The following is a 24,516-nucleotide window of genomic DNA, read 5'->3' as shown; positions in this document are numbered from 1 at the left end:
TTCTCGATAAGCAGACGATTTCCGAGATAGTCGATGTATCACGATTGCGCAATAAATAAACTGATTTTCAGTAAACGGGTAGTGAATAAAGAACACGTTGGTAAATACGCGTAAACCAATCATTTAATGTGAGTTGAACACAAAGAGTAAAACAACATATTATGTGGTCGTGCTGTGGTGTAGATGGACGAATAACGACAGCGTGCTTTACTCATTTTGTAAGTTTATTTTCTAATTTTGGATAATTTACGCGGTAGTTTAGAAAGTGTGTGATTTGCCTGTTGATTGTGGTTTTCGTTTCGTGGTAACAAGTGATGATGTTATTATTAATTGATGAACTAAGCATATTGATCGCATTAAGTAGCAACCACCGCACCTACCTAATTCAGGGGAGATAAGTTTTTGTATATTCAGGAAAACCGACCCCACTGTAGGTTGCCAAAATACGCGTCAATTACTCGTTGAAAACGTAGTTTTAGCAAATAAAAAGTACATGGATTTAATAGAACGATGAACAAACTTGAAGAATTTGACCAACATATTTCGCGATCGCGTTGATTTCTTTGCCAATTTTTAATGGTAAGTTTTCATTTTAAATTATTTATTTGTTTTATTACGAATTCTTAGTATTTAATGGTTTTATTTAGAAGAAAAATTTATACTTTACATAATAAAAAATAAAAAACTGAAATATTTTGCGCGTATATGTTATGTTTGTTATTTTAGAATTACCTGGTAAAATACAACAAGGGAGGTAACTGTTACATTGTAAACAAACAACAACAACTAGGCTGTAACACTTGATAAGTTTATTGGTTTGTTTAATAATATAATTAAAATGCTTACACCTGTGTTGAACTTGTTTTTGTGTAAACATTAAGGATAACAATCGAATATAACTGTTTTATTTATGAAACAAAATTTGACGATTTGTACCAAACTTTATTTGTACCAAATTTCATTTATTTTACATAATTATTGAAAATATCATTGATACAGATAGTCGTACCTATTGATTGAAATTTTGTATATTTTATAGATGACACAGTCACTAATGAACTATGAGTGAAGACCTGTATGAATATGATTCTGACAATACAGTTAATATCAACTATGCATGGTCCCATTACCAACCCTGGGGTGCCCCGCCCACATAGGCCATGCCCACCCAAAATTGCCTTTTACTATAATTTCTTAATATCTACATAGATTCACTTCAAATTGATACTGAACCTCTGTTATGACAATACAGTCAATCTCAACTATGCATGGCCCCATTACCAATCCTGGGGCGCCCCGGCCACATAGGCCACACCCAACCAAAATTGTTTTTATCCCCACGCTTTTTGAAAAGCGTGGGGATATTGTGGTTATCTCCGCTGTCCGTCCGTCTGTCCGCCCGTCCGTCCTGGCCACTATCTCCTCCTACACTATATGCACTAGAACCTTGAAACTTACACACATGGTAGCGATGAGCATATGAGCGAACCTGCACTATTTGGAGTTTTGATCGACCCCTGAGTCAAAAGTTATGGGGGTTGGGGTGTGGCCGGGTAAGAGATTTTTACTCATTTTTTAAGGTTATTTAACTATAATTTCTTCATTTCTACACCGATTGTCTTCAAATTGATACTGAACCTCTCTAATGACAATACGGTCAATCTCAAATATGCATGGCCCCATTACCACCCTGGGGCACCCCGCCCACATAGGCCACGCCCACCCAAAATTGAATTACTCAGTTGAATGAAACAAAAAAGAGCTTATTCATTTAAAAGTGATCATTGAAAATGTGAAACTTTATATCATAGTTAATAAATTAAAATGACTAAATAATGGTTTGATGGCTGGATTCAAGGTCTATATGGTAAGTGTAATGAATAATACACAACTGGTTTAAGCCTAATAAATTGATATTTATTTATGCTATTATAATGGCACTTTGCATTGCACATGGTGTTTGTTTTGCAATTCAAAATTACTGCAGTAAAATATTGTTTCCGCTCAATAGCTTAACACATGAAATTATAATGTCTATCTTAATTGTCAATGCATTATTGGTTCAAAATATTATCTATTGTTTAACAAGTATAGCTTTACATATTCATTGAAGGTACCGGTTTGTCACTTTAAATGACTTAGTAGTTTGAAATTCAAATTTAAAAGAAATGTCAGCATACAAAAGGCAGCCATAAGCGTATAAGCACATTGTTCTTCAATAGGTTTATCATTAAAAAAACAATCAGTGTTTCTTTGTTCCTGTCATTGATAAAACAAAGAAATGAACTTGGTGAGCGTTGATACGCCTCAAATAGACTAAACCTGATATCCCTCTCCAGTGAATTCCGTTCAGCTTAATCGTCATGCAAGCTCAATAGAAGATATGTCATACCTATTGAAATGTTACTAAAATAGAAATAACTTTAATGTTACATATCATTTTGTTTAGTTTAAAATTACAAACTTATTCTGTGTATGTATGCTAACCATGATATCTATTTCTGCACTACTGTTAACTGGTATTGCAATAGGTTTTGAAAACGATGAATACATTTTGATAAAAAAACAACATGAAAAACTAGAACACTTAAAGTTCTTGAGCATATATAAGTTGTTTTCCATCTGCCACTTTTTGGTAATGCATTATTTGCAGTAAAAACTGAATTGTTAGATGTATTCTTGTAAAATTCGCAAATTTCAAAGACGCGCACCCATAATGATTTCCCGCGATTTCTTCGAAGACTGAAGAGCCAGTGTAAAGTTGCCGTGGCCGAGTGGTTTAGGCGATAGACTTGAAATCTTTTGTGATTTTCCCGCGCAGGTTCGAATCCTGCCGACAACGCATACTTTTTTCGATGCGTTTTATTTCTTTTCTAACGTAATTTGATTTAATATAGCATATAAGTTATGTTTATTATCCCCACGTTTTTCATAAAAAAGTGGGGATATTGTGGTGATGTTCGTCTGTCCGTCCATCCTGGCCACCTGCTCCTCATACACTATTAGCACTAGAACCTTGAAACTTACATACATGGTAGCTATGAGCATATGTGCGACGGTGACAGTGACGGAATTTTGATCTGACCCCTGGGTCAAAAGTTATGGGGATTGGGGCGGGGCCTGGTCAGAGATTTTCACTCATTTTTTATGTTATTTTACATTAACTTCTGAATTTTTGCACCGATTTACTTCAACTTGATACTGAGCCTCTCTTATGACAATAAGGTCAATCTCAACTATGCATGGCCCCAATACCAACCCTGGGGCGCACCGGCCACATAGGCCAGGCCCACCCGAAATTGCCTTTTACTATAATTTCTTCATTTCTACACCGATTCACTTCAAATTGTTACTTAACCTCTATTATCTCATTCCATACTACAGCCTTATCTCTAGGCAGCCCCTATCAGTAGTAGCCTTATCTACCCCTAGCTAATTAGGACCCTCATCAGCTCTGAATGCCTGACAGATTATCAGATTATTGTTACTTTTAGTGGTGTGAAATGGTATATAGTGTTTTTAAGTATTGTTACTTTGTTGACGGTTTATGTGACAGATGTTTTATTATTATATTTCCAATTTAAAAATGAATGTAGTAATATATGAAAATTTCGAAATCTTGCATAACTTATCAAATAAAAAAACATTGAATTATATCCAAATAATTTATCCAATACCATTATTATCTATGTATACACTTTTTACAAATAGAAATTGTTATAATGAATAAAAACAATCTTTTAAAATTATTTTAAAATAAAACAAAATTAATAATTAAATGACATATAAACAATAATAAGATATTGCTAATAATAAAAACAAACATCAATAAGCACAGTTATGTTTCAATTGCAAGTAATTTTATGAAAATAAAAATAAAAAATGAGAACATCTTAATATGCTTATATTAAAACTTAATTAAAATGTAGAATAAAATAAAATACAAAAATAGAAGACAAATAACTATAAAAAAACATGAGTTACCACGACTTAATTTATTTATTTTCTTATTTTTTTCACAGGGTTTTGATAAAACAAAATCATTTTCCAAATTAAGAAAGTATTTGTTACAAGAATTTTTTTAGGTTGAAAAACTTACTGCAAATAAATAGCTGTTTCTTTAAATGCCAATATGAACAAATGTATTTTTAAGTCATTAGGCATTCAGAGCTACATCTAAGTTGTCGTATATTTACGATGCTAGGAATTCACACTGTAGATTATTGAACGCATATATACGACGTTAGGAACTCCACTGTAGATTATTTGGACGCATATATACGACACTATGGCTGAATGGGTTATGACAATACGGTCAATCTCAGCTTTGCATGGCCCCATTACCAACCCTGAGGCACTCCGCCCACATAGGCCACGCCCACATAGGCCACGCCCACCCAAAATTGCCTTTTACTATAATTTCTCTATTTCTACACCGATTCACTTCAAATTGATACTGAACCTCTCTTATGACAATACGGTCAATCTCAGCTATGCATGGCCCCATTACCAACCCTGGGGCAACCGGCCCACATAGGCCATGCCCACATAGGCCATGCCCACCTAAAATTACCTTTTACTATAATTTCATCATTTCTACGCCGATTCACTTCAAATTGATACTGAACCTCGCTTATGACAATACGGTCAATCTCAACTATGCATGGCCCCATAACCTACCCTGGGGCGCCCCGCCAACATAGGCCACGCCCACCCAAAATTGCCTTTTACTATAATTTCTTCATTTCTACACCGATTCACTTCAAATTGATACTGAACCTCTCTTATTACAATACAGTCAATCTCAACTACGCATGGCCCCATTATTAACCCTGGGGCGCCCCGCCCACATAGGCCACGCCCTCCCAAAATTGCCTTTTACTATAATTTCTTCATTTCTACACCGTTTCACTTCTAGTTCTAATTGATACTGAACTTCTCTTATGACAATACGGTCAATCTCAACTATGCATGGCCCATTACCAACGCTGGGGCGCCCCTGGGTCAAACATGCGGAGTGGGGATACGCGACGGCCTCTGCCGCGCTATTACTAGTTGCATTTAAATTGTATTTAAATGAATCGAAACGTATTAAATGTTTATTTCATTTTCAATATTTGTCATCATTATTAATGCAGCAGTACTGTGGGATAAAGTTAAACCATGTATTATTATGCCCCCCTTCGAAGATGAGGGGGTATATTGCTTTGCACATGTCGGTCGGTCTGTCGGTCCATCCAGCAGGTGGTTTCCGGATAATAACTCAAGAACGCTTGGGCCTAGGATCATGAAACTTCATAGGTACATTGATCATGACTCGCAGATGACCCCTATTGATTTTGAGGTCACTAGGTCAAAGGTCAAGGTCACGGTGACCCGAAATAGTAAAATGGTTTTTGGATGATAACTCAAGAACGCATATGCCTAGGATAATTAAACTTCATCATAAGATAGATCATGACTCGCAGATGACCCTTATTTATTTTGAGGTCAGTAGGTCAAAGGTCAAGGTCACTGTGACCCGAAATAGTAAAATGGTTTTCGGATGATAACTCAAGAACGCATATGCCTAGGATCATGAAACTTCATGGGTAGATTGATCATGACTTGCAGATGACCCCTATTGATTTTCAGGTCACTAGGTCAAAGGTCACGGTCACGGTGACCCGAAATAGTTAAATGGTGTCCGGATGATTACTCAAGAACGCTTACGCCTAGGATCATGAAACTTCATAGGTACATTGGTCATGACTCGCAGATGACCCATATTGATTTTCAGGTCACTAGGTCAAAGGTCAAGGTGATCCGAAACAGTAAAATTGTTTCCGGATGATAACTCAAGAACGCTTTTGCCTAGGATCATGACACTATATATGTACATTGATCATGACTCGCAGATGACCCCTATTGATTTCCAGGTCACTAGGTCAAAGGTCAAGGTCACAGTGACAAAAAACGTATTCACACAATGGCTGCCACTACAACGGACAGCCCATATGGGGGGCATGCATGTTTTACAAACAGCCCTTGTTTAATTTTTATATCTATTTCAGGATTATTATTTTTATATTCCATCCTATGGTGATCCGTGACTAAGAAAACAGTGTAGACAAATGGGGTTTTATTGATATATTTAGTGTATATTATTTACATTTAGTATTTTCACAGTCCCAATTTCGAATTATGTACACAATGTTATTATTTAAAAAAAAAATATATGAGCCTCAATCTGGTAAAATGAGCTTTATGCATAAAGTGTCCTCCCAGATTAGCCTGTGCATAAAGTGTCCTCCCAGATTAGCCTGTGCATAGTGTCCTCCCAGATTAGCCTGTGCAGTCCGCAAAGGCTCATCAGGCACGACAATTTCTACCAAAACTGGATTTTTGTTAAGGGGAGAGATCTTTAAACGAAAAATACAATAAAAGAGGAAAGCGTCTTCCCTGATTAGCATGTGCTATTTATTTTACATATATAACCATTTGAAAAAAATGGTTTGTCATAAAATGTCATATGAATGAACTTTCATGTCATGAAATTATATTGTGCAGGTATAATAAATTAAATACTCATTACACAATAATGCACTTTAAATTATTATATTATTACATTACATTTTCCAAATGAGGTTTGTTTTTTTTTGCAAAAAAGACAAAGTATTTTTCATTATTATCATAAAAAAATGTGCATTTCAATTCATTACAGCGTGCAATCCAGCAGGGGGAAGTTCTAAATAACTCGTATACAGCACTGTTGCAGCCAACCGGGTTTCCTTCTCTGTGTTAAATGTTTAATATATGTAAAATATGTTAATGCAATCTATAACTCTGGCATATAAACCAATATATAGTACTTTTTAATGTGGGGTTAGATTTTCTTTCAAAAATGTATATCCATTTATTACCTCCCCTGAATTTTGCAATTTTTATTCTATATTTAAACATTTACTCTTTTACATATAGGGTACAACGTGTATATTTTCTGATTAGTATTCACTAATTATTTAAGAAAATGTATAATTTGCCATTGATTATGGCGACATAAAAAATATGTGGTGGTTGCTACATTAAGACAAACGGAAAAAAATCATCGAAATAGAATCTCGTTGTTGTACTTTCGTTTAGTAAGTATTCTTACTATCAACAGTGATATATGTTTTAGAATATTCAAAGCGTGTTCCTAATTATCATAAGTATTGATTGTTAGTTTTTACACAAATACACAAACTGCGTTATGTTTCAGAGTCTCTAAAGTGTTCAAATGTGCTTTTGTAGATTAAATATTTACATGTTTATTATCCCCACGTTTTTCGGAGAAAAAGTGGGGACATTGTATTGATGTGCGTCCGTCCGTCCGTCCTGGCCATCTGCTCCTCCTACAATATTAGCACTAGAACCTTGAAACCTACATACATGGTAGCTATGAGAATATGTGCGACGGTGGCGGTGACGGAATTTTGATCTGACCCCTGGGTCAAAAGTTATGGGTGTTGGGGCGGGGCCGGGTCAGAGATTTTCACTAATTTTTTTATGTTTTTTTACATTAACTTCTTCATTTCTGCACCGATTCACTTCAAATTGATACTGAACCTCTCTTATGACAATTCGGTCAATCTCAGCTATGCATGGCCCCATTACCAATCCTGGGGCACCCCGCCCACATAGGCCACGCCCACCCAAAACTGCATTTTACTATATTTTCTTTATTTCTACACCGATTCACTTCAAATTGATACTGAACCTCTCTTACGACAATACAGTTAATCTCAACTATGCATGGCCCCATTACCAACCCTGGGGCGCCCCGCCCACATAGGCCACCCCACTCATAATTGCCTTTTACTATAATTTCTTTATTTCTACACCGATTCACTTCAAATTGATACTGAACCTCTTTTATAACAATACAGTCAATCTCAACTATGCATGGCACAATAACCAACCCTGGGGCGCCCCGCCCACATAGGCCAGGACCACCCAAAATTGCCTTTTACTATAATTTCTTCATTTCTTCACCGATTTACTTCAAATTGATACTGAACATCTCTTATGACAATACGGTCAATCTCAACTATGTAAGGCCCCATTACCAACCCTGGGGCGCCCTGCCCATAATAGGCCACACCCACCCAAAATTGTCTTTTACTATAATTTCTTCATTTCTACACCGATTCACTTCTAATTGATACTGAACTTCTCTCATGACAATACGGTCAATCTCAACTATGTATGGCCCCATTACCATCCCTGGGGCGCCCGCCCATAATAGGCCACACCCACATACGCCACGCCCACCCAAAATTGCCTTTAACTATAATTTCTTCATTTCTACACCGATTCACTTCAAATTGACACTGAACCTCTCTTGTGACAATACAGTTAATCTCAACTATGCATGACCCCATTACCAACCCTGGAGCGCCCCGCCCACATAGGCCACGCCCACCCAAAATTGCCTTTTTCTATAATATCTTCATTTCTACACCGATTCACTTCAAATTAATACTGAACTTCTTTTATGACAATACAGTCAATTTCAACTATGCATGGCGCCATTATCAACCCTGGGGCGCCCCGCCCACATAGGCCACGTCCACCCTAAAATTGCCTTTTACTATAATTTCTTCATTTCTACACCGATTAACTCCAAATTGATACTGAACATCTTTTATGACAAAACGGTCAATCTCAACTTTGTATGGCCCCTTTACCAACCCTGGGGCTCCTCGCCCATAATAGGCCACACCCACCCACAATTGTCTTTTACTATAATTCCTTCATTTCTACACCGATTAAATTATAATTGATACTGAACTTCTCTTATGACAATACGGTCAATCTCAACTATGCATGGACCCAATACCAACCATGGGGCGTCCCTGGGTCAAACATGCGGCGTGGGGATACGCGACGGCCTCTGCCGCGCCATTTCTAGTTAATCTTTATTTTCGAACAACGGCTGTTCATTTGACGCGTCATGCGAAAATGGGTCTTATGTCGTACGTGGTAATGGAGCTCCTTTCCATCACCTACATTGTCCGCTAATTAGACAACGCGACCTTGCAGAAGTTTATAGCGGAGAGCTCCCCACCAGATTGCACGATTGCTCAGGCTGGTCTGGAGCTACGTTTGCCGCATATCATGTCTTAAGACCCTTTTTTGCCTTCCGTGGCTCACTTTATCTTTCACGAATGCTGTACTGCCATAACGTAATGAATAAATGACTTAGCGTTTACCGTGGGTCTTTCTTTAATATAAAACAGGGTTGTGATTTAGATATCTTTAGAACGAATCGTGTGAAATGTCGGATATATCTGAACTATTGCGCTAAGTTTAGATGCATTGTGCTTACCAAATTTCAAATAGAGATTCCTCAAAAAGCATTATTTCAAATAAATAGATTGTCTTTAATTTACCTCACAACTTAACGGTTTACAAAATTGGCCATACAGTTATAGAAACAACTTAAAATGCTTTGCGGTTTACAACAACAAATTCCTAAGCAATCATTAAATCATAGATCATAGCTTCCGGTTGGCCATCTAAATATTTCTAACAAGATATTGTTTACTCCTTTCGTCACTGCACCGCTTTTGCCAAATAGTAAGCGTCCATTTCCTCAACATGGCCATTAAATACACATTTGGGTCGGTTTATTTGTGGTTACGTATCGGGATCAGTAGTTAGCTTTTTAGCTCGACTATTATATATGAAATATATATAGTGGAGCTATCCTACTTACCCCGGCGTCGGCGTTCCCGTTCCCGTGAGCGTTAAATATTTCCCATGTCCATTGACATATTGCTTTCATATTTTTCAGACTTCTTAACCAACATGATCCCAACCTATAAACAAGAGCAGACAACTGTATCAAACATTTTGTAATAATTATGGCCTTTTTCACTTAGAATATGCATATTATTGATAAATCTATGTTAAAGTTTGCGTACCACCTCAAATATTTTCTATGTCACTTGGCATATTGCTTTCATATTTTGCATACTTCTTTGCCAACATGACCCCAACCTATAAACAAGAGCAGACAACTGTATCAAGCATTTTGTTAGAATTATTGCCCTTTTTTCACTTAAAATATGCATATTATTGATAAATCTATGTTAAAGTTTGCGTACCACCTCAAATATTTTCTATGTCTCTTGACATATTGTTTTCATATTTTGCATACTTCTTTACCAACATGACCCCAATTTATAAACATGAGCAGACAACTGTAACAAGCATTTTGTAAGAAGTATGGCTCTTCTCCCGCTTAGAATATGAATATTATTAATAAATCTATGTTAAAGTTTGCGTACCACTTCAAATATTTAATCTCTTGACATATTGCTTTCATATTTTGCATACTTCTTTACCAACATGACCCCAACCTATAAACAATAGCAGACAACTGTATCAAGCATTTTGTAAGAATTATGTTCCCTTTTTGCACTTAAAAAATTGAAACTTTGGTTAAGTTTTGTGTTTAGGTTCACTTTATTCCTAAAGTATCAAAGCTATTGCTGTCATACTTGCAACACTTACTAACTATCAGGGCAAACTGCATAACTCTGGTTGGCATTTTAACGGAATTATGGCCCTTTTATGTCTAAGTAACTTTGAATATTTTTATGCCCCCGGATCGATAGATCGGGGGTATATTGTTTTGGGCCTGTCTGTCTGTCATTCTCTCCCAAAACTTTAAGGTTACAGTAAAGTTTTGCAATAACTTTTGAAATATTGAATATAGCAACTTGATATTTGGCAAGCATGTGTATCTCATGGAGTTGCACATTTTGAGTGGTGAAAGGTCAAGGTCAAGTTCATCCTTCAAGGTCAAAGTTCAAAAGTTAAAAACTTTAATATATTAAAGTTTTGCAATAACTTTTAAAATATTGAACATAGCAACTTGATATTTAGCATGCATGTGTATCTCATGGAGCTGCACATTTTGAGTGGTGAAAGGTCAAGGTCAAGGTCATCCTTCAAGGTCAAAGGTCGAAAATTTAAAACTTTAATATAGTAAAGTTTTGCAATAACTTTTGAAATATTGTACATAGCAACTTGATATTTGGCATGCATGTGTATCTCATGGAGCTGCACATTTTGAGTGGTGAAAGGTCAAGGTCAAGGTCAAGGTCATCCTTCAAGATCAAAGGTAAAAAAAGCGGTGCATTAGGGTGCATTGTGTTTCTGACAAACACATCTCTTGTTTAAATTTTGTGTTTAGATCCACTTAACTTCTTAAATATCGAGGCTATTGCTTTCAAACGTCAAATACTTTCTTACTTCCATGAGGGTACTGTACATGGCAACTTGAATTTGACCTTGACCTTTGAATGACCTTGACTCTCAAGATCAAATTAATAGATTTTAATTAAATTGACACAACTTCTTTATTAAAGAGTAGATTTGATTCATACTTTAACAACACTTACCTGACATACCACAATGGACTCCAACCAAACCGTTCCCCACGCCCCAGCCCAGAATCCACTCCCCCCACATTTTTTTTTCATTTTTTTTATTTTTGAAAGATCATCTTATAAATGACCAAACACCCACATTATACCCCCTTTCCACCCCCACCCCACCCCACACCCACACAGAAAGATTTTTTCTCTTTGAAACATGGTACAAAAACTCCACAAATATTTATTTACTTTATTTTTAAAGGATCTTATTAGTTTGTTAAATTGTCTTTACAAATGTTCAAGATATTGTGAAAAAAATATACCTGAACTCAGAATCGTCCGTAAAGTACAACTATTTAAAACAGAAGCGATCAATATGTTTCAATTATGGTCCTCTTCTACTAAGAATATGACTATATTACCTTGACCTTATTGAATATGAACAATAATCCCATGATGGCTTACGTTATACTGTCAAGCACTCGAATAGTCGAGCGCGCTGTCCTCTGACAGCTCTTGTTTATCTTCCGTGTACAAGAACAACTAATAAAATTTCCAAATATGATGTGTTCACATTAAAAGGTTATATATTGCAAGCATCAATGAAATAACGAACGCACGGATTGGCCAGTATATTGATGGTTGTTAAAAAACGAAACTGAAATTGAATTTATTAAATGATTGTTTTTTCCGAGATTTGAACATGTTGAGATATAAACACGTTTAAGATTTTATGACTTATCAGCTGAATTCTATGTAGTGGGATAGTGGTTGGAAACAACTAACGCCCTTCCAAGGTTCTGATGTTTATGAGCCCGAAAGTATATCGGGAATTATATATATAGAATATATAATACAGAAACCTACGTGTACAAACAAAATAACAGAATTACAACACGCCACTACCTTACAAACACAAATACAATATTCCATATAAATTAGATTCATTTGCAATGCAGACAAATAAATAGATGCAAATACAAATAATTTCAAACTCACCATGTTGGTAGATACAGAAAACACAGCAATAGTGTTAAAACAAGTGTTTCTTTTGACAGCCTAGAAGCAAATGAAGGCATGGTCTGTAATTTTCACTGAATTTTACAAGGGTTTTGGAACTGACCAATACAAATCTTGTTTATTTGATAATTCAAATTCTCACTGGACAAAACAAGTATGACATCACTGTACATGGCTGGACGCACACATGACAAGGGACTGAATCTCACAAGAGAAGCAAATGGACACATACAAGACAAGGGACATAAACCCTAATACATGAGACATAGACACATACAGTAACACAGAGTGACTTATCCTACACTAAACATGTTGAAACAAGAAAGAGTTAACTGTTTTATAATAAACTCAACATTTTACGCGGCTTATCAGTTGCAAATTCTTTAATTTTATCAGAAGTTGAAGTATTTAAACAAATCCCTGTCACTTTACCCACCTTGTTTACAAATATGTACACCCTACTGCTTTTATTTTGCACATGTACTCATATTTGAAACATATTGAGTTAATGCTGCTATATATATGTCATATGATTCCCTTTCAACAAACTGCCACTGTTTACACAGTCGAATCAGAAGAACACAACGATGCACATGTGCTCTGTGCCTACAGAAGCTTAAGAAACATAAATACCCAATTAACGAATATTTCGTAAAATATTTCGTAAAATAAAGTTTACCCATAAAACATCAGCGTTCCTTATAGCAATAGCCAAAATTTTAACGCTCTATGTGGTATGGAAACATAAACATAACACGATACAAAATGCCAGTTATTATTTTTCTGTGACACAATACATATCATTTAATTTCCTGCAGCGATATCTATTGATACGACACTCGAACACAAACATCGTACATGAATATGTGTTGAATATGTTGTCCCACAAAAAAGAAAAAATGATAATTTTGTATCTTGTTAAGTCTAAGGTACAAAACCACATCTAGCGTTGATAATTTGGTCATTGCTATAAGGAACATTGATTTGTTATGTGTTAAATTTATTTTTCGAAAAAGTGTACGAAATATTCTTTGATTTTGAGTGTTTAAGGGCTTTTTAGTTATTTCGTCCACTATAATAATAATTGAAATAATATGATTTTCATTTCACACATTAAGAAAAATACCCATTTTATGGAAATATTATATTGTTCGCCAAAACCACTATTATTTGTAAAGTTTTTCGTAATACAGTAAAAATATCATACAAAAAGTGGAAGGTTTGTTGCTTTAATGCATTTTATTTGTGTTGTGAGTGTTGCCGATACTGTTCAGTTGGTAATACTGTAATAGCCTTCACTTGTATAATTGTAAGCTACATTCTAAATATGAACAATATTCAACGAATCTGTTTTTGTTTTGCAGACATTACCAACCTTGAGAACGATTAAACAAATGAACTCAATCGAACAGCTACTGCGCAGTGAATATTTGCGCGAAAATATGTAACACAAATCCTTATTCAATAAACCAAGCTGAAACAGCTGCGAAATATGAAACTGCCTGGTTACAAGTAATCGTGCAAAATATTGTCCAACCCTAGCTCTTGGTGCATTGTTGAATCACTCATTATGTTAATAAACTGGAAAGATCACCATAGTTGAACATAAATAACTATATCATCCAACAGTTTGACATTCGAAACTCACATACAACAAGGACTTGTTTCATGCAATGAAATGTGCAGTAAAATATAATGCAATTATATCAGAACTGGTAGTAAGAAACAACATTACGTGTGTAAAACGTGAATACAAAATAGCAGTAAAATATACAGACGGCCTGTTGGCTAGGCAAAGACACAACACAAATGGCGGATCTTAAAGAGAAAATCAGGGATCACAAAATGGTTAATTTGATTAAGTGCATTCTTGCCGGGTTCGTAACAAGGGACGCTCTTATACCATTCGTCACGAATGTAATGGAGGATGTAAAGATATACCTAAGACGTCAAACTAAAAATGTAACATGCGGTATTTGTTCAACATCGAATGCCATTGATTGTCCAGCGAAGGGCACATGCAATATATATCAAAGAAAGTGCTCCTTTCATTCCAAACAAAAGTTCAAGCAGTGTGTAAACGGTGTTTGTCAGACGGTAAGAAACGCAATAGCACAACTACACCGTCACACAAACCCATCTTGGTGCAATACGGATGCCACACAATGGTTGACAGAGTCGTGGGAGGTCGCAAAATGTTTTCTGCCTCCCAAAGGCTACGACGATAAAGACAGTGCTGATAAAACAGATATCAATGGAATAATAAACTTGATAATCAATTGTCGACAATTTGACAACGAAATTGATGACGACCTTTGCAAGCAGGAAAACGTTTGTACTATGGTAAGTTTAATGGGACCTGTTCAACATGGCTTAGACTTATATATTCTGTAAAATTTGTCATTATTCTCATCTTAAATAAATATGTTAAATTATGAATCGTATAAGTATATGATTAAATAACTTATCAATAAAATATTATACGGCAATACTAGGTTTGTCAGAAAGTTATTTAGTTTGTGTGTGTGTGAATTGTACTAGTTTTGTATTTCATTCCGACAAAAACAAATTATGCTGAAAATGCGGGAAAACTAGTTGTAACAGACGACTTACAAACAACGGTTTCAGTTCATTAATAACTACGCAGTGATACATTCAACCGCAAATTAAAATACGCAAAATCGTTCTAATGTCGATGCTTATTTATATTGACAACAAAAATACCCTTTCAGGTAAGAGAAAAGATGCGAGATATAAGACATGCGTCACAGACTAAAGTTTCTGATGACGTTATGCATGACGTTATTAATGCGTTGACCAATCTTCTGAAAGATATAAGACGCTCTGACAGTGTTCCAGAATGCATAAACGCAATACGTAAACTGAATGAGGTAACAAACTTGAAACATTATAAAAAACTCTTTTTAAACCAAATATTAAAAGTACATTAATGAGTTAGAATCTCTATATAATAAAGGATAAGTGAAACTACTAAACTTTATCTGGATATTAGTTTTATTACCTCCTGTTGCAAAACTTTCCTTAATGGCATGTGGATATTTACCTATACAATAAAGGGTCATACATATAGCCTTGTTGTACACGCTGTTCATGTAAAAAAAACAAAAGCACAGATAATAGAGGTATACAGCTAATGTCTTAACCATGTGGCATATATTGAACTCTTTATATTTAAATCGGTCTTTCTAATTCAATTAATGTACGATTAATACGTTTTGATTTGTTTGTAGATAAAGCAAGACAATTTCGACATCAAATCTCAGAGTATCGATGTACAACAGGACGTGTGGAAAGAGCTGGTGTCATTGAACGTAGAGGACAAAGTGGAATATTTATACCATCACTTCAGCACAAAGATCCAAATTATGAGTACCGAAATTGCGACACTGAAGGACGCACCAGAAACAAAACACGCGCGTCTGACAGAAGGTGCCAATTTAACGTAATACCCTGAACTCAAACAGTATATTGTAAATAATGCAGATAAGTGAAATGTTTATTATTAATTCCAACTCTATAACTTGTTTAACATTGAGCAATAAACAATTGTAAACAACGCTATCATCTTTAATTTTTGTGTTGTTTTTTTTGTAAATATGTTGACATACATTAATAACTTATAACATTTACAATCCATGCATGTATGGATCAAATTATTTTACAGACTTCCAAGAAGATTTGAAAAACTTTTATATCAAGTTCAAAAATCAGCTTCCCATCTATCCTTTACCGCCGCGTGTAAAAGGGATGGTAGAACACCTTTATGTTACGCCAAATGTTATCAGACTTGACCACGGAAAATTCAACAGAGAATCACAGCCCCACAGACATTCATTTAGAAAGTCATACTCAGCAGACGAATTACACCTGTCTGACATTCTACTCTACCATGGCAACATCGTTAACGAAGTTTATATCGAAGGTGAGCCAGGGGTTGGAAAAACAGCCTTTTGCGTAAAAACTGCACTGGCATGGGCTTCAAAGCGTGTCCCTACAGACCCTGACAGGTTTTTTCAGTCTGAAACGCTTGGTCAATTCAAATTCGTTTTCTTGGTGTTCCTACGGGACTTCAGTGGCCGTGAATGCGATATTGACAAGATGATTTACCACCACATTCTTACAAACCTTCCAGCCAAATACACTGATCAATTTCTACAGAGGCTGCTTGATGAAGAGGTTTGTCTCATTATTCTGGACGGACTTGATGAGTGGCGACATAATAACAACAGTGATTGCTTTTGTGGAGCACAAACAATGATTCCACGGAGAAGAATGCGCGACAAATGTGTAGTCCTGACAACCACACGACCGTGGAAAATGGCATTCGCGAGGATGTCGTCCGATATCGAAATTGAACACCGTTTCGAAATAACTGGTGTGAAAGATCCACGCGACCTTGCAGAAAAGGTTATTCAATGTCTTAACAACAAGACAGGGAGAAATGTGTTGCCAGATGATTTCTTCAACTCAGTAGAGGAACACAATTTGACACACTGTCTTAACGTGCCAGTGCTCAACATGCAACTTCTGTATCTTTGGTACACAGGAGGAAAACTTGGATCATCCGTTTGCGACATCTATAAGAACATGATAGATATGTTGTTTGGGCAACTAAGAATGCGGTTGTCATCGGGCAGTGATATGGAGCAGTTGCGGGACGATGCAAATGACAAAACTCAAGATGATCTTTTAGAAAAACTGCAAAAACTAGCGTTCGACACCCTGATTGACCATGAACGAGAATCATCCATTGTGTTTGACCAATCTGTGGTTGACAAAGTCTTAAATTCAGAAGAAAAGAAAAAATCACTACAAGTTGGGATTTTAACCCAAAGGTCTTTTCTCCAACCGAACGCTCAACATGGCACAGTATTGTCATTCTTACATAAAACATTCCAAGAGTTTCTTGCTGCACGCCACATTGCTACGTCGGTGTCTCAGACATACAATTTAGAGAAATCACTTGCAAATCTCGATGGACACTTGCTAAAAATACAGGACATCGCAACTTTTTTCGAATTTTTGTGCGGCATTGACAGCGAAAAGGCAGTTGCGTTCTCAGCGTCTCTCATGAACTTTGTTTCTTATGATTGTGAAGCAAAATTAAATGCTATTGGTACAGAAAACAGTGTACAGGACTTACAAAATCTGCATATAATTCAGCAAGCACAAGACTTGATTCTCAAGGGACTAAGAGAATCAAAAAGCAATCAGCATGAAGCACATTTATATCTTACCCATGTGACTGACAGACACGTGAAAAACACCGAGGTATGGAGGGAGCTTGTTGAAAGGAACGAAAGTAGGATCGTATCGGTATATTTAGAGGATCACAATGACAAACCGACCATTGATGTTTTCAGATCAGTTTTTGCATCGTCGAATGACACACTTGTGTACGTAACACTGAAAGAGCGACGTACGGCGATAGACCTAAGTAGATGTAGACATTTAAAATACCTCTGCATCGCTGGAGAAAAAGAGTTGGCGAAAACGACCGCGTCCACAGAGAGTATGATTACTTGTAGCCTTGAACGCGTTTCGGAATGGACGGAAAAGGTGATGTTTGCGGCATTATCGAAGAATTCCGAATGTTTGCAAAATCTACACGTACATCAATGTAAACATACAAATGATCTTGTTAACATGCTGCCGGAATTGAAGAACCTTAAACGCTTGAAAATATGCCACGTTGACTTTACGAAAGAACCAATCGAACGACTTTCGGAAACATTGACTTATGTGTACTTTGAACTTGTAACTATTAACGTTGTTACGTTAGACAGGCTGACGAAATCATATGAAGGATCCAGCCATTCCGTAACCTTCAAACTAAAAGAATGCCATGTTGTACCACAACAGGAATTCATTTCTTTTAAAGAGAACATCAGTTCTTCTAACAAATATAACGTCATGAAAGACGGGTACAAAATGCAAGCGCAAAATCTCCACTTAGATGACGTGTTTGATGGAATGGACGAAATGTATGTATTCAAATACTCGCTCAACCCCAACACTAAGTTAAAACCCGATGACCGAAAATGCACTACGCTATATGATAGAACCGTTTCACGCGTTTGAAATAACCATAGATGTGTATTCTTTTAATATTTGATGACAGTTGTATTGAAACAATCAAGAACTACAACAAAATAATACGTTGAATTGACGAGCAAAGCTAAATATTTGCCCACGGTAATATGAACATCCCCTGGGATGACATCTACAAAGTTCCTGATGCGATATTACGTCATCATGATGCTATTTTTATGTTAGAGAATTCCGGGATATCCCTGACAACATACTTAAGTACATCCTTAAGCGGCCCATCCACAATCAATATAATTGTCAATTTTATTGACAATAATGAAGATTGACAATAAAATTGATAGTGAATGGATGATATTGAAGATTGAGTCAATGTATTGAAGAAAATCAGAGATCTCAAATATTTATTGACGGATTGTCAATTGTATTGACGAGTGTTTTGCACCCTTCAATAATATTTAATCAATGTTTATACATTTCTATATGTAGTCTCGTCAAACTTTCCATACAGTCAACATGGCTAAAGGGCAAAAAATATTCTGTCAATATTATTGAGTCAGTGAAATTGACAATTATATTGTGTGTGGATGGGCCGCTTAAAGGGCAAAAAATATTCGTTCAATATTATTGAGACAATAAAAATTGACAATGATATTGTGTGTAGATGGGCCTCTTTAGGGGATTTATTTTTAACTGAGGAAAAATAAGCTCGCGACAAAAACTTACCTATTCTTTTCCCTAAGGAACTTTGAGGATGACGATTTAAGAAAAAAACTTGCCTTAGGAGAATTATCGAACTTAAGTAAATAACTTAAAAATAACTAAGGAGCTTTGTGGATACGGGCCCTGATCAGGTCGGCTACGATAAATATTCACAAAATTACACCTGTCGTTCATAATGACATAATTTGTAACACTGAGCATTCGCACAGTCTTCGACAAGTAGATACATATGTTTAATGACAATGATGCAGAACTACAGACAAATGAATGATACTTATCTTATTTTGCAGTTTGTCATTGATGGAGTATTTAACTGTAATGTAATTTGTGTATTTTTATAGTATGTGTACCTTTGAGAATGTAAATACTGTAAATTGTATGACGATCTTAAATTTCGTCTATTGTGCATATAATAGTGTATTTGCACCATATAGTTGTGAATTTGCAAAATAAACAGCAAGTGTATTTGCAGCATATACTAGTGTATTTGCAGCACATACTATTGTATTTGCAGAATTAACAACAAGTGTATTTGCACCATATACTAGTGCATTTGCAGCATATACTTTTTTATTTGCAGAATAAACAACAAGTGGATTTGCACCGTATACTATTATACTATTGTATTTGCAGAATAAACAACAAGTGTATTTGCACCATATACTAGCGTTTTTGCAGCATATACTATTGTATTTGCACAATAAACAACAAGTGGATTTGCACCATATACTAGTGTATTTTCAGCATATACTATTGTATTTGCATGATAAACAACAAGTGTATTTGCACCATATACTAGTGTATTTGCAGCATATACTATTGCATTTGCAGAATAAACAACAAGTGTATTTGCACCATATACTAGCGTATTTGCAGCATATACTATTGTATTTGCAGAATAAACAATAAGTGTATTTGCACCATTTACTTTTATACTAGTGTATTTGCAGAATAAACAACAAGTGTATTTGCACCATATACTAGCGTTTTTGTGGCATATACTATTGTATTTGCACAATAAACAACAAGTGTATTTGCACCATATACTACTGTATTTGCACCATATACTAGTGTATTTGCAGCATATGCTTTTGTATTTGTAGAATACACAACAAGTGTATTTGCACCATATACTAGTGTATTTGCAGATTTTGATATGTGTATGGTCAGAGGGGGTTATCACGTGACAAACGAGCTGTTGGACCATCACTGTACCTTTTCTAGGCACAGTGAAATGAAACCAAATGTATCAACCAAATCTCGTCTTTATTAAGAAGTTTAAGAGTCATGTTATCGTATAGTTTTACATTCAGATCATCGCCTTGCAATCAGAAAGACGCCGCAATGAGGATGTAAAAGGCCAAATGACAAAGATTGATTGTGTATGTCTATCTTTAGAGACAAACAATAATAAATATTCAATAGTTTCAATCCGTTTTCTAATCACATCAATACTTATATTAAACTGTTATAATTTGAGCGGAATCCGCTAAAGAATAGTTTGATCCCCATACAACTCCTTTACGGTCACAGTCAAAACTCCTTTTCGGCCACAGTCAAAACTCCTTTTAGGTCACAGTCAATACTCCTTTGAGGTCACAGTCAAAACTCCTTTACGGCCACATTCAAAACTCCTTTAAGGTCACAGTCAAAACTCCTTTCTTTACGATCACCTACACGTTAAGGCGGAACTAAAATATGTTCAGGGAACAAAGTTCGAATTACATGAGAAAGATCGTACGTACAACTGATGTAACTGGCATACATTCCTGTTTCAACCCCGTAATAGTATCCAACAATAAATTGTTACGAAACAAAGAAAAGCATTTATCGAATACTTATTCATATTGGGAATTTGGATTAAGAATTTTTCAGTTTGTATAAAGGCTTTTTGTTTTATAGATTGTTTATGAAATTTAAATACCCAACTTCGTGAATGGAAATGTGAAATAATGAGAGTCGATTTAATGAAAAATTGAAATATATTGATGAAATTATCAAAGCATAAGTTATTATAAGAGTGAATGAGGCTACGTACTTAAATTTTTTAATTAACCTTACTTGGTTTTGAAGTCGATCATGTTTCAATAATGTTTATGGTATAATGATATAAGCAGTTATTGTAACGTACAAGCATTTACACAATAAAAAACTTACACAAAAAGAACGTCAGAGATCTAACAATACTTTCGTCGAATAAAGTGTTTGCGTTGGCTTTATATCGCATCAGGATAAGGACCGAGGAGACTTGATTGAGCATCTGTTTAACCATTCGGAATGCTATTGTTTCATTTGTTGACAAATATTTTACTCATATGTATTGACTGCGTTTTTCAGAGGTGTTTTGAAGTAAGTTTGATCATAAATAACTTATTTACCTCCCAGTGCTTTGATTTTGCAATCGTTTTATGGTAACATTGCCACTCACCGCAAAACAAGCTTAGTATTGCATAATGCCACTTATTGCAAAAACATCAGGTGAGTCAGACGTAACAGAAATCCGCATGTACCGGGTAATTGAGCCTCAGTCTATGAAAACACTGTTGAATGTATGTGCGTAAAGTGTCGTTCCAGATAAGCATGTGCAGTCAGGCTAATTAACGACGAACACATTTCTCCTTAACTGGATTTTTGCTACAAAGAGACTTCCTTTAAACGAAATATTCCATTAAACCGGAAAGTGTCGAGTAGCCTGTGTGGACTTCACAGGCTGATCTGGGACAATGCTTTTCACACATGAGTTAAGCCCCGTTTTCTCAGAGCGAGGCTCAAATGTATTACAAATTTGACTCGAGAATCTTAATACAGGGGAAATCACTGATACAATGTAAATATTACATTGGGTAGAGTTCTCCCCCTTTGTAGATTTTCAAATTTGTTATATTTTCTCTGAGGGTTTGAAATAGACCATTCTTCGTTTCCTGTATTGTAGATAACAGTCAGCGCTTTTGGGCTAGTTTACATAGAACAATTTAAATGATTTTTTCTTACAAAGCATGCTTAATGAATTTCAGAAATCCACACATTAAAGAACATCCGTAGTGATAAGTTAATTGTGCCTGGTTCTGTGAACACCAGAATTAATAATGCATGTGCAAATATAGTCGTCCCATATTAGCCTGTGCAGTCCGCACAGGCTAATGCGGGACGAAACTCTTCGCTTGACTGGATAATCGGTAAAAAAAGACCTCTTAACCGAAACATTCCATAAAAGCTGACAGTGACGTCCCCGATTAGTTCTAGAGGACTGTGCAGGCTAAACTGTGACGGCACATGTCCAGTTTTCCCCCGAACAAGACTACGTTGTTATAAGATCCGGTAAAAAGGATGGTGATTATAAATGAAGACACTTTTTTAGCTCGTCTGTTTTCGGAGAAAACCCGAGGTAATGTCAAAGCCAGCTCGTCGTATCCGTCGTCGTGTCGTCCGCTTTGTGCTAAAACCTTTACATTTTGACAAGGTTTTGAACATTGCCTCTAAAATCAAAGTGCTTCAACCTACAACTTTGAAACTTCGAATGTAGCTGCACCTTGACTAGCTCTACATGTCACACCCACTTTTGGGTCACTATGTCAAAGGTCAAGGTCACTGTGACCTCTAAAATAAATCAGACAAGCTTTCATTTATTCAAAACTGCACCCGCAGCCGAGCGTGGCACCCGTTATGCGGTGCTCTTGTATTTATTTCATATTTTTTACAATAAACGTTTTTAAGCAGCTTTCTGTGTTCTAAACGATTATTCGTGCACATGTATTCAGCCATCCAGTAGTGAATGTTAGCTGAATGTGAGGCGCTTGGGGCACACAGATTTATTAAAGACGTGAGGAACACCCAAGGAACGCCTCGAGTAGGATTTTTCTATCAAACATATTAACGACTTCATAAGTGCATTGTACTGTATTGTTTTTTACTCTAAGGTATTGTACTGTATTGTATTGCACTTAATTGTATTATATTTGTGGTTTCTCTAATATTTTATTATATTGTACTATGTCTATTGTAGTAAAACTATTAGTGTAATCATCATTTTATTGCAGTGTTTGCATAATATAATTTTGCATAGCAATATTAGTTTTGTATTGTTAGTATTGCATTGTATGATATTATATTGTATTTTAGTTTGTTTGTATTGTATTGTACTATATTGTTTTGTATTATATTATATCGTTAGTATTATTATATTTATAACATTGTATTGTTTTGTATTGTATTGTACTGTATTGTTTTTGTTGTTTTTACAATATTGTTTTTTTTTGTATTTTGCGTATTGTAGTATTACTATAATTAGTATAATCAGTATTGCATTGCAGTGTTTGCATAATAGTTTTTGTATTGTTATATTAGTTTTTTATTGTTTGTATAATTGTATTGTAGTATATTGTATTGTGTTATGCTGTGCCGATATGTGATGTGCGCAGAGCTGATTGTGCTGTGTTTTGTTGAGCTATGCTATGTTGTGATGTGCTGTTTTATGATGTGCTTATCTGTGCTGATTTGTTTTGTGATGTTTTGTGTTGTGCTATGCTATGTATGTACAAATCTACTGTGCACAGATGTACTTTAATGTACTGTGATGTGCTGTACCGCACTAAGAAATATCAGTGAATATCATTATATCATTCAGAACACAATAATAATCAGTATAAAGCATAGACGGTTCAATAATGAGACAATCAGCTCCGTAAATTCAAACAGAAAACTATAAACTTAAGAATTACGTCTGCTTCAAACGCGCCACGTGCAGGCGCGTCTGTTTAACGAATAAAACGTGCCTCTGTGCACTTGCCGCGCATTCCTTCTATCGAGAGAATTTATTGCTAAAACACATGAGGCCGTTCGCTATCCACCTTCATCTCTCTTCATAAATATGAGAATCGCTCTGAGAACACGGGGCGTAATGCATGTGCGTAAAATGTCGTCCCAGATTAACCTGTGCATGTGCGTAAAATGTCGTCCCAGATTAACCTGTGCATGTGCGTCAAAAGTCGTCCCAGATTAACCTGTGCATGTGCGTAAAATGTCGTCCCAGATTAAGCTGTGCAGTCCCCACAAGCTAATCAAAGACGACACTTCCCGCTTTAATGATTTTTTTGTTTAAAGGAAGTCTCGTCTAAGCAATAATTCAGAGGCCGGCCCAATAATATTTGATACACTTAACTTGAAACTATAGGGACCATTTACATAGAAATCTCTAATACAACCTGAAGATTTCTAGGTTAAAGAGCAGAGTGAAAACCAATCATTGTTGATTTGTCGACTTAGATCATGTCGACCAAATATTTTTTCGGGAAAATCC

General features: G+C 35.8%; 1 protein-coding gene and 1 non-coding gene across 4 annotated transcripts; both read left to right on the top strand.

Moving 5' to 3' along the window:
* Positions 1-23,826, top strand: LOC127847199 (uncharacterized). Of its 3 annotated transcripts, none has more exons than XM_052378935.1 (5): positions 1-218; positions 13,793-14,771; positions 15,161-15,319; positions 15,680-15,878; positions 16,114-23,826. In XM_052378935.1, exons 2-5 carry the CDS (start codon positions 14,238-14,240, stop codon positions 18,528-18,530), a joined length of 3,309 nt encoding a protein of 1,102 aa, XP_052234895.1. In that variant the 5' UTR covers positions 1-218; positions 13,793-14,237; the 3' UTR covers positions 18,531-23,826. The 3 variants fall into 3 exon arrangements, with proteins under 3 accessions (XP_052234895.1, XP_052234897.1, XP_052234896.1); XM_052378936.1 differs by lacking the exon at positions 1-218 and adding an exon at positions 330-579; XM_052378937.1 differs by lacking the exon at positions 16,114-23,826 and having other exon boundaries at positions 15,680-15,976.
* On the top strand, positions 2,761-2,842 carry Trnas-uga (transfer RNA serine (anticodon UGA)). Its single transcript has one exon. It is a non-coding gene; the product is annotated as a tRNA-Ser (tRNA).
* Positions 23,827-24,516: the final 690 nt, after the last annotated feature.

The sequence above is a fragment of the Dreissena polymorpha genome, chromosome 10, assembly GCF_020536995.1.
Source record: "Dreissena polymorpha isolate Duluth1 chromosome 10, UMN_Dpol_1.0, whole genome shotgun sequence".
In the NCBI taxonomy this organism is placed as follows: Eukaryota; Metazoa; Mollusca; class Bivalvia; order Myida; family Dreissenidae; genus Dreissena; species Dreissena polymorpha.
This window is presented reverse-complemented; position numbering and strand designations above follow the sequence as displayed.

Excerpts from the sequence above, each read along its gene's own strand:
- LOC127847199 (XM_052378935.1), top strand. The coding sequence starts at position 14,238 with ATGGCGGATCTTAAAGAGAAAATCAGGGATCACAAAATGGTTAATTTG. Across the intron at positions 14,772-15,160 it reads AGGAAAACGTTTGTACTATG|GTAAGAGAAAAGATGCGAGA; the intron begins GTAAGTTTAATG and ends ATACCCTTTCAG. Across the intron at positions 15,320-15,679 it reads CAATACGTAAACTGAATGAG|ATAAAGCAAGACAATTTCGA; the intron begins GTAACAAACTTG and ends ATTTGTTTGTAG.